The sequence below is a fragment of the Akebia trifoliata genome, chromosome 7 (assembly GCF_017979445.1).
Source record: "Akebia trifoliata isolate Shusen 1 chromosome 7, ASM1797944v1, whole genome shotgun sequence".
In the NCBI taxonomy this organism is placed as follows: Eukaryota; Viridiplantae; Streptophyta; class Magnoliopsida; order Ranunculales; family Lardizabalaceae; genus Akebia; species Akebia trifoliata.
In genome coordinates, this window is record NC_141381.1 from 31,470,628 (window position 1) to 31,482,919 (window position 12,292).

At 33.8% G+C, this 12,292-nt stretch overlaps 1 protein-coding gene across 1 annotated transcript; it reads right to left on the reverse strand.

Annotated features, from left to right (window-relative positions):
• Positions 1-210: 210 nt before the first annotated feature.
• On the reverse strand, positions 211-2,974 carry LOC147399057 (amino acid transporter AVT1I-like). The gene is made up of 4 exons (XM_086448461.1): positions 2,834-2,974; positions 1,804-1,934; positions 1,033-1,640; positions 211-822 (listed from the first exon to the last, which is right to left on the reverse strand). Exons 2-4 carry the CDS (start codon positions 1,889-1,891, stop codon positions 274-276), a joined length of 1,245 nt encoding a protein of 414 aa, XP_086304587.1. The 5' UTR covers positions 1,892-1,934; positions 2,834-2,974; the 3' UTR covers positions 211-273.
• Positions 2,975-12,292: the final 9,318 nt, after the last annotated feature.

Consider the following 12,292-nt stretch of genomic DNA (forward strand, 5'->3'; position numbering starts at 1 on the left):
AGGGCTCTTGACCAAGTCGTGCACGAAGCCCAATGTGTTTGAACTCCAACAAAAATGTGCCACGTAGACACCTAATGTTGTTATATGAACAGGACATGTATTCTAGATCGTGACTCTTTTAATCATGAGAGAGGTGTCCATCCAACTCCAGCTTATAAATAAAAAAAATAAAAAATTATCCCAAAGATTTGGGAGAGAGATGCATGACAATTAAAAGTCAATAATTCCATTTTGAATAATGTTATATCGGTACATTGCCCAATATAATAATTCCTAATAAAATTTACATATGAAAGCGAAAACTTGTGTAAATGACAGACTTAAGTCTTTCAGAGATGAATAGGTACCCATAACTCCAATTAAAATTCCAAGTATCATAATCCCCAATATACCCACAAATTCATATCCCCATCTCTCATGAACTTTAGAAATCTTTAGGTAGCAAATGCATGGCAACAAAATAGAAGCTGTGACACTTAAAACTGCCCCAATAAGTGCCGTCAGATCCCCAAAAAATGGGAACATCAATGCCACGATGATTGTGCTGATCAATAATGCTACTCTGATAAGGAGGCTGAAGGGCCGTTTCTGGTAGTAGAATGGCAAATTACTTCCAATAGCTGACGCGATTGGTGTGACCATCAATGCATATTTAGTTACTGGGCCTATTAAAGTGGTGTATATTGCTATCTTTGAGCCAATTTTTGTTGTTGGTAGATTTAATGTCACTTGAGATAGCACGTCATCACCATACATCAAATAACCAAGGATCGCCATTGATACGTAACTTATCGTACAAAATGTAAAACAAATTATCAAGACCTGAAATGAGAAATGAGAAGTTAGTAAAATTCAATTGATTTGAAAATAAAGTTTGAAGGGGAAGTAGTAGTGTTATTGCATTTTTCTATAATATAATTGACTTTAATTTCAAATTGAACCATTATTTACACTAATATATTGGTATAATGAGCAAAATATATGATCATTTTGTAAAAGATGGAAGGCTTTGTTATGGATGTTGCAACGTACCTTAGAGAACTTGCTTTTATCTTTCATAGAAGTGTATATCGTCGGGAATACTGGATGAGCACAATAACAAAAGGCGTATAAGCTGAGAGAAGTCGGCATTTCACCAAAATTTACAAGTTTTCCTTTTCCAGAAAATCCGACTCCATCCACGGCACCAACCCATAGAACGGATCCAATAATAATAATAGACGATAAAACCCCACCGGCCGAGACATAGGAAAGCATACTTAAGTCCTTTAAGCATATCGAAGGTAGAATGGCGAATCCAACCATCATTATAAAACATTGTCTCCCTCCAATACTATACCCTCCAAATTCTAAATTAAAGTCAGGGAATAATTTATGTAAGTTATCCCCTTCTAATATTAAAAACCCGGTTGCAACGAGATAGAGTTCTAGATACATAAAAGTTGCTACAACAATTCTCCCCTTTCGACCAAACGCAGATGCACCAACATCAGGATAAGTTTGAATAAATGAATCAGAGTCCATGCATCGTTGTATTAATAGTCCGGTATAGCAAGTTAAGATTGCAATCGCGAAAAATAGTACTAGACTCAACCACCCTCCTTGCGAAAGTGCATAGGGAATGGATATGATTCCAATTCCTGTCAAGTAAAACAATTGATATTTTTAAAATAAAATAAAAATTCATGAATACTTCTATGTATAATCTCCAAATATGTAATCTAAAAGAATAAAAATTTCTATAGAAACTAACAAAATCCATGAAATATGTAAGTATGAAGTGAAAGTTAATTGAACAAGAACCTGATAAAGCATTGACACCATTAAGGCATGTTTTAAGGAAACTTGTTCCTTTGCTGTGGAAGGTTGGAAGCTCAATTTCTTCTGCCATTGACTTGTTGTTTTCTACACTTTTTGCACTTAATATTGATTATCTGTAGATGAGAAAGTTTTACCCATAAAAAATCATATCAAGTCACAAATGTCAAAATAATAAATAATTTATGATTCATTTGCTGAAGACTCCATAATTACGTGTCAAGACAGAATCGATGACTTTCCTCACTAACAGATTAAACCAAAGGGTTAAAAAAGGCATTGATCCTGTACTTCTGGGACTTAATTAGGTTGCATCCCCAACTCACATGCGTTGGACGCACAGCACATTCTTTTGGGGTATAAAAAAAATTAGGCTCATTAATTATTTCTAACTATTGGATTAGAGAAATTTCAAAGTTTTCAAAGCCCATGATGTAAGTTTTAAGAATTTCATTGGCTAGAAATCACAAAATAGTCTGATATTATAGAAGTGAGTAATCAGATTGTAACACATCATGAACAAAGGAGACCAATAGACTAATTGAAATCCAACTCACCGGAGTACAGAAACTATAGTCAAGTTCATTCGGGAGTTGGGGAGCACCCAAATTTAAAATAAAATTGAACAGTGTAGACTAACTATTTTCTTTAGAGAAATTTTCTCTGTTATTGCTGATGTCATTCATGCCACATGTCGAATGGATACATAATCATAAATCTTTTCCTCACAATACACATCTGCACATCCCCATAAAAATTGGGCAATTGTGTATCTTAAGGAAAAAAGATCTACGGATCTATGTCCATGCCACGTCATCAGGGTGAAGACTTTCTAGTTAGAAAGTCATTATTTACTCGAACTTCTAACCCCTGAACAAGATAATAAATACTAACAAAATAAAAATAAAAACTTCTATGAAAGAAAGGAACTGATGCAAACATAGAGAAAGAGCAGTAGGAAGTAGAGAAATATTTTACTAAAGGTACTATACTTAAGGAAAAGTAGTCTACTTACAGCTTTACTGTTTTCCTCTCTATTTTTCTCGCGCTCTCTCTCTCTAACAGATGCTTATTATGTGTTTCTTATCTGCAAAGATGGTGCTTTTATAATGCTCTCACTCGCTCGCTCGCTCGCTCTCTAACAGATGCTTATTATGTGTTTCTTATCGGCAAAGATGGTGCTTTTATAATTCTCTCTCTCTCTCTCACTCTCACTCGGTTGGCCGGCTAAGTCGTTGAAGGTCCCCCCTACTAATTCAAACCCCACGTGAAAATGGCGAAAAAATCTAAAGAAATTCGATGTGTTGAACACAAATACCTGTGCTGTGTGTTGTTTATGTAGAATATTAGCATGTGGCACACGCGTTTGACCCTTTACCTAGGACATGGCACACCCTCTCTTTAGTTCTACTTTTTCAATTTTTTTTTTTTTTTGCTTCTCTTTGTTATTTCTCTAATAATTATTGTTACTATCACTGTAATGATTTTCTCCCGCCCCCCTCTCACATGCGTTCAAGGGCAGAGGCAAGGGGGTCGAGAAGGGGTAACTGCCCCCTAAGCTTTACAAATATTGTACATACCCTTGTTGTTGTCGTTGTTTGAGAGAGATCGTTTTGATTTCAAACAAGGCCGGCTCAATAAAAATTGAGGCCTAGGCAAAACCTCAGAATGAGGTTTTTTCGATATTTAATATATCAATATAAATAATAATAATTTATATTTAAATAATAAAATTAATTTTCTCATTTTTTGAGATGTAAAATTTTTAATTAAGCTTTTATATTCATTTTTTTCTTTTTTTTAACTTCCCAATTCCACTGAGTGATGGTGCAAGGGACTTAATGATTTAATTAAAAAAATTTCCATCCTTGGGAGTTTTCAAGGGTTTCTTATAAGACTTAAAACATGTTGGGTTCGGGCTGGATATGTGTTTACTTATATTCATATCAAGATTTTTAATTCGGATTTGGATCCGACTCGAATCCTACTAGTTCAAATCATATAGGATTTTTTTTTTTTTTTTTTTAACTTTTATTAAACCCATATCTAGATCTGATCCAACCGAATTAATTGATTCGGATCAATCAAGTCAAATAATTTCAAACCATTACAAAGTAATTTATTAAAAAATGTGGCTTAAATGTGCTTTGAACTCAAAACCTCTCCCCTTTTGAAAAGAAGCTTTGAACACTACACATAACACTCATTTGTTGATGAATTATAAATTAAAATATAAAAATATAACATACAAAATAATATATCATTCGGATATAGAGAAGGGTTCATATTCGACTCGGGTCAAGGGACATCAACCCATATCCAACCCATATTTTAATTCGGATATGCTTGAAAAAACAAAATTAGATAAAAATTGGATTCAAATTACTCATATTTTGAATAAAATGTAATCCATATTATTATTATTTTTTAGGAATCTCAATCTTTTACTATGTGTATGATTTATTGAATTCTTTTTTGTGGGCTCTTTGCATGGGAAGGATTTTTTTTTTAAAATAATTTTGTGTGGATTTTGTTGAAGTATGACTCATAAATCAATTAGGCCTGATCCAAGTGTGTGTATTGTTGGGCCGGTCCAAAGTAATTTGAATTGGATTGTAATTTATGTAAGTGACCCACTTATGTGGTACTTTTAAAAAGAATTTGGTTCTTTTGTTGTAAAAAGTCTAATTTCAAGTCTAAATCTTTTCTAAAAAAGAAAGTATAAAAAAAAGAAACCCAATAGAAGAGATGCTGGGAAAGAAAAAATGAGATCTAAAATAAAGTGAATCTAAGTGATAAAAGGAGTCTTTGTATCTATTTGTCTCATTTTCTTCATAGTGAAATCGAGTTCCAATGTTCATACCTCCATAGACATAACATTTGGGTGAATCACGTAAAATCTCGTGTTGTGGTTATTGTGTTCTTACTATTTTCTTGGTGTGATTGTTTATCTTTTTTGCATTTGTTACTATTAGTTAAGTTACCATTCATTGTCATTATCAAACAAGGTCGTAGAAGGTGTATCATATAAGGTGTTTGGTTAAGTACCCAATAAGTGTTTGATCAAATTACTAAATGAATTTCACAAGGGTATTCACATACACAACAAATGGTATCAGAGCCTACATTATCTAGAGTGTTTGCAATGATGAAAATTGGTACAATGATGATCGAAAGTTCCAATGGGGTGAAGTTTGAGGTGAAGCATTTTGAAAGAAAATCAAATTTTATATTGTGACAAAGGAAGGTGAGGAATATTCTTATCCAATAAGGACTTCATAATTTCATTAGAGGCATTGAAGCAAAGTCAGATAGCATGTCCAAAAAGAGGCATTGAAGCAAAGTCAGAGAGCATGTCCAAAGAGACATGAGAGGAATTGGATTTGAAGGCTATTAACTCCATTTAGTTGCATATTTCCGATGAAATCATGTACAATGTTATGGAAGAAAAGAACGCAAAGAGAACATACGATAAGCTTGAGAAGTTTTATATGAGAAATACTTTATCCAACAAATTATTCCTTAAGGACTAACTCTATGGCCTAAGGATGGAGGATGGATAAGATATCATGGAGCACTTAAACACGTTCAATCAATGTTTTAGTGATTTGTTGAAAGTAAAAGTGAAATTTGAAGAAGAAGACAAAGCATTGCTCTTGTTGAGATTACTTCATAATTCTTTCAAATACTTTTGAACTATACTTATATTTGGCAAAGAGATCCTTAAGTTTGAGGAGGTGGTTCAAGATTTTATCTCTCACATGACCATGAGAAGGATGCTCAAGGGGAAGGAATCGTTGCAAAGGGTTCTAATGAGCAAAATTGAACAAAAGAGAAAGAAAATTTTGAATGAAAGAATTTTAGATCAAAATATAGAAATAAGAAAGAAATGGAATACTATTATTACGAGAATAAGGGACATTACAAAAAAGATTGTAGAAAGTACAAAACAGAGGTAAAGGAATGAAAGAAAGTAGAATCAAGTTCCACAGCAAGAATAGCATCGAAAAGCAAGGGAGAGCTCTTAGTGGCATTTTCGGGTAATTTCACCTCCAACTCTTGGATTTTATATTTCGGATGTACTTTTCATATGTGTTCTAATTGTGATTGGTTTGACTCTTATAAATCTCATGACGTTGTAGATTTCTAATAGATAACAATGTAGCATGCAAAGTCATTGAAATAAGTATTGTGAAGATAAGAATATATGATGGGATTTTTTGAACTTTGGGTTGTGTGATTCATGTGCCGACACCCAAGAAGAATTTGATATCCTTAGGCACACTCGGCTCAAAAGGGTGTTCTTTCTCGATAAAGGATGGAGTACTCAAGGTGTTTAAAGGAGCCATGTTGATTATGAGAATTGTGAAGTTTGCAAATAACCTCTACAAGTTTTCGGGGAACATAATTGTAAGTGGAGTCGCAATATCCATGGAAGAAAATTCAAGCAAAGAGGAAACTCAATTTTCACACTTAAGATTTGGCCATATGAGTAAAAGAGTAAGTGGAAGACACACAGTGGTCTTGACTTTGGGTAAAAGAAGAATATTTGAAATTAAAAATAGTAAGTGGAAGGGAAACAATTGATTTGCATTTATATATAAATAGATAGATATTTATATATAAATAGATAGATATTTATATTAGGGTTGTGATCCGTTGACTCCTAAGAATGACTCATGAAAAAAACACATAATCCTAACCCTTTAAACACAACAACCAATGGTTGAGATTTATGAGTATCTTGATAACACAAATCTCAGAGATACTTATCTCGTGGATAAATCTCAACCATTAAATTTTGCATTTAAAAGATTGGGATCATGTGTTTTTTTCCGTAAGTCATTATTAGGAGTCAAGAGATCCTGACCCTTTATATTATTATTATACATAGGCATTTGGATCAGATATTAACAACACAAATGTAGCAATATCCAAATTCGTATTCAAATCCTAAAAATACATCAAAATTCAATATTCAAAATTTCAAATATGACTTAGGATTTTTGACCATACATTGATAGGCCTATAGACATCATTATTAAATCACATAAATCTCAGTGTTCTCTGTTTTATTTACTTTCTTTATTATGTTATTCGTGGATAAGGTATATTTTTAATTCATAATATTTAAAAACTCATGATGTCTATTCCTAATATATGACCGATGTCTACATGGCACATTTTGTTCCGTGTTTAAAATACCTCGGATCCTAGTCAAGCCATACATACAACCTAACATGTATGTTATCCAATTAAATCGTCCAACGTAGACAGTGTTTTTATCTATAGAAATGAGACACCTTTAAAAGTCAATGTCAAATAAATTTAGTCAAAGTCTTAACCGCGGGAGTAGTGAAATATTCAATGACTTATAACCCAATCTTGACGTACCTTCAACGCATTATTTAAAGTGTTTTGTTAACATAACATGTGCCTAACGGGACACCTCAAACGTGAACCTTAAGATATTTAATGTACTTTAACGTGTGGCCCTTAGGCACAGAATTTGATTCCATCCTAATTATTTTTGCTCTGCTTTGTGGTCCTTTTCTTTTTTGTTTGGATGGTCCACTTCTTTTACTACATTTTCTTTGACAGTGACATTAGCCAGCTTGAGCCTAGCCAAAAGAATATCTAGGCGCATGATTATTTTAGAGATACATAATCTACTCTTGGAGGATGGATTAAGAGTTATCCTTTAGTCCTTGCTTGTCACAAGAGCACCAATAAGTCAGTGTCAGACTAACACTAGGAACAGCGTTGGACGAAAGATAACGAATTATCTTTCCTTAGAAGGAGTGCTCTTGGATTAGTGGATACTTGTCCATTAGAATCGACTGGTTTAAAAAAAAAATTCATGGATTTCATTATTATCTCACAAAAATAGAATCTTGAAAAAGAAAAATGAAAAGGTAATAAAGAGTCTTAGAAGAAAAAAAAAAAAATTTCCCGAGAAAGAGAAACTCTACCCTTATAAATATAAGGTAAAATTTATTTGTTTCGAACTAATTATTTGCTATTGACTTCTTTATTGCAAGAAGTTTACTTTTGTGGGAGTTTAGCATAGACTGTGACATTGACGATTTTAAAGAAAAAAACAAACCAACAATTGATTAAAAGGCATCCGCGCACATTTATTTATTTTTAAATCTTTCTTTCTATCTTAGAAGAACACAACTACGAAGCTACTTTCGTGAAAAAGGTGTGGTCCATGCACGCGTCTTCATTTCTAACAAGGATACCTCATACAATATTATGATTCAACCAAGTTAACTCGGTGCCCGACTCATAAGTTGTTCAAATATATTTTTAAAATTCTATAATATAATTAAAATGGGTCAGAACTGGACCCATTTGGTAATTGGACTTGGGTTTCAGACTCGAGCCCACTATATCAGTTAATTATCCTCCACTCTGCAATGACCAGACCAGCCCATGTGAAAAATGGGTTGGGTTAGAACTAGATTTTGTCTGTCCAACTAAACACGCGGCCTCTTTAATACCCAAGCCTGTGAAGTAGTCAGACAGTGTTACAACAAATGAGCCATAATAATAACCCAAAAACTACCAAATCCCTTGAATTATCAAAACATAAATAAATAAACACACATTTTTTCAGAAAAATATATAAATTAGAGGAGCCTTCACCAATTCTCTAGCTCTGGTAATCTCTACTTCCTTCCTTCTCCTCTGCTCTCAATTACCATATTCAATATGTTAAAAGACAATCTTAATTCTTCCCTACCTTCCATTGTTAACTTAACCTCTCAGTCCTACAACCGGCAATGGCAGCTCCACACAGGCTGATGACACCTCTGATAGAGAGGAAGGGGGAAAGGACAACCGACAGCAGCAATTGTTGGGGCAAGGTGCAAAGACGGTGATGAAATCCTCAAGGCACTCACCAGATTTTATTTTTATAAGCAAGTGGCCCAAAACTTTTGGACTTGGACACCAAATCAAGCTTCATTGACAACAATTAGCCATCTAATTTGATTTCTCACCATTGGATTTTGCTGTGTAGATCCAATAAAGGGTGGGCCAAAAAAAATTAGTTGAGTAAGTTTAAGGGTAATGTTTCCTAATGAGACTCCCCATCGAAGGTTTTTTTTTTTTTTTCTCCGCAAATCAAGCAAACCCTACACTCAAACCATCCATGGGAAGAGGAGCCCCTCTCATTCATTTTAATATGTTGCACTCCTTGCATGGGCCCCTGAAGAATTTATTGACCACCTCAAACTAAAGGCTTTTAAGGAGACAGAGAGTAAGATACTGCATGCCAATCCAAAAAATAAAAGAATTGGTTGATATATATAATAATAAAAAAAAAGGGAGAATTAACATATATTCTTACAAGAGATAAAATAGACATGAGAAAATCTTGACGACTCTACTAAAAATGTGGTAGCGTAAAGATTTGGTAGATAATGTTGTATTCTTGGAGGTCCTGGAGTAAGTGATAAATTTGTCAATTAAAATAAAAAACAATTTAGTTTGATATATTTTACCTGGTAGAAATCACCCCTCACTTGAAGGATTATATTCAAATGGTAGACTTTCAAGTTATATGACATCCACCCGACTTTTCCAATGTTTTCTCCTAAATGTTAAGAGCAAATCCTGATTCTCTAGTAACAAAATCCTTGTAACCAGGAGACTTTAAGATCGTATGCGTGACCAGTGATCAACCCATAAAATAAAGTGGTTTTAAATGAAAATATATAGAAAATTTGACCAAATGTTTGTGATACAGATGACTTTTTAAATGTTTGGGATCATTCAAGTACAATCTTCTGGGCTCTGTCTAATAGATGACGCAGACAAATAATTGGATGATTGAGAATAACAAGACTCACTAATCTGATAGTGGTCACATCAAATGGCTAGAGACCTTTAAATCATCAAACCGGCTGATTTTAGTGTAAAGGGCCGCGTATTTCTGATACACCTGAAGTTTCCTCTTAGGATAATACACATCAACCTCAAATTACAGAACCACCCTCACTTGTGCAGACATTTATTCCACTTGTCAGATCATTTTCGAGAAAAGTGTAGCAAGGATGTATGATCATTCGGTAACAAGAAGCGTATGTTCATCAGATACAGTAGAGATCATTCCTTGAAGAGAAGCCTTCCTAGGGAGGATTAGACATAACAAAAGTCTATGCATGAACAAACATCCATGTGCTATGTAACCCCATTAGTTCAAGTTTTGTTCCATTCAGCCAAAGATTCTGGTCTCGACACAAGGGGCCGAAGGGGAGCCCACAACTCTCGCTCAGCAGGTTATTTGAAGGCTGCATTCGATTTCGAACTCATGATCAAGAGGAGTATACTCTTGCCACCTTACCACCAAGCCACACCCCTGATGGGCCTATTTTTCATATTTGACCTAAATCCCAAAAATAGATATTATTTTAAAGCTTTAACCCAATTATCTACAATCGGTTGGTAGTAAAATTTGGTACAACATATTTTTTAAATTATTTTTCCGAAAAAATAAGGAAATTGTTACAGGAAAATAACTAATGTTATCATATGTTAAAAATATTCTTGCAATGCTTGATACTAGTGTTGGTGTTGTATAATCTTTCACCCACACATGCATAAGTAGTTAAAAAAGTGTGATTTTTCTCTTATTCACAGATTTCAGTAGAAAGTTCCGATGTCCTTTAGGGCCCAGATTGCTGGTCTAATTGAAATAACACAATTAGATTGTTGTAAAGCGATTGAACTACCACCCAGGTACAATGTGAAAAAGCCCAAATTTGACGGCCCTAGGCCGTCAAATTTCATAAAATTCGATAAACCAAGGGGTTGAATTGGCATTGAATTTTTCATTGTCAAATTTTATTTTTTTTCAGGCCAAAACTGTCAAATTAATAAAGGATGGGAGAAATTCAACAGCTCTAAGCCGTCAAATTTGAGAATATTAAGAATTTCGACAGTCTTAAACCATCAAAATTCAGTTTCTAAAATTCGTGGGTCTTTGCCAGTCAATTTTTTTAGTTTTCATGTAGTGAGGAGGGTACTTGGAAGAATTTGGAACTTCATATCCTACATATAAACAACATCTTAGCAGTGAGGAGTTGAGAAAACATATGAAATTTTGATGGCCAATCTTTCTAGAACATTTTGTATCATTAAATTTCTAAGTGTTTACGATGCTTAGCTCGTGTACCTAATCAAAGCTTTACAGTGATGTTTCTTTCTAAGTGTCCACACAATGTAGTAATGTTATTAATTGTGAAAAATGTATGTCAGCTATGATTATTATCATCATCATCATCATGGGTTTCTCCTTGGATTGGCATCTATTTTAGTTTTTTCTTGTCAGAATTAAACAAAATCAGCTTCAGATCTGTGTAAGTTAGACTCATTCAGATTGGCACAGAACTGTGCTTGCAACTCCCACATGTGATTTCGGACAATTTTTGCTATAATGCAGATGGAACCAGGGATATTCTTGTTTCAAAAGGTTGGGGTGTTTTTATTTGTGCAAACTTTGACCTTTACATATATACACCAATTAGCTAGAGATCCTTGATCAAATTAGACCCTTACACTTTTAAGAATCTTTTAATCGGCTTCGGTGGCAATGAGGAAACTTAGTTCTTTGTTGTGATATGTGATTGCATATAACTTCTTTGTCTGATCCTTTTATGTTGGTTGGTCCATTTATACCCGTTGGAATCAATTTCAAGTAATATAATTTTTATTGCTTTGACATTACGAGGTAATAAATATAATATGACTACTAATATCAAATCATTGATTTACCCATGATAGATGGCTAAGAGGTTAATGTAAGTTGCAAAGGCAGAGGGCCTTCAAATTAATGAGGTATAAATTTAACGATTAGAATTGTATTACCTTTCTATTTTATGGAAAACCGATTAAAGGAGTTCAATAACCAGTTGCTCTTTTCCTTTTTGAATGCATTTACGTGTGCACTCTACTGCAAACATTTCTTGTCTAAGAGATTGATATACAGCATGTTTTGCATTTGCAATTGTTCATTTTGTTATGTGTAACTGACATTTAGTTATACTAAGTTCTTTATATCACCCCATTCATAGATTGCGCTTGAGGAGCTTACAAAAAGAGGTAATGGAGGTATGCATATGGCAATAAATCAGCTGCAACATATGAGCCTTTCAATGCCAATTATCAAAAATGAGGACATAAGACAACGCCTCCTTAGTAGTGTGAAAGATGAAGATATTTCACCCTTTACCACTGTTGATACGTACAACTCTCCTTTTACATTCTCTTTCTTTAAAGTACTGTTACCTGATGTTTTTCACTTCGTTGATGGACTTCCATTGTTTTGATTATGGTCCAATTACAGTTTCACTTATTCCAACATGTGCAAATGTGTTTATATAGTTTCATCTTTAACTACCAAAATCTCCTTTTAACTCGGAGTTGGATGTTCAAATTTTATAATTTACTTAGTTTTATGACATTT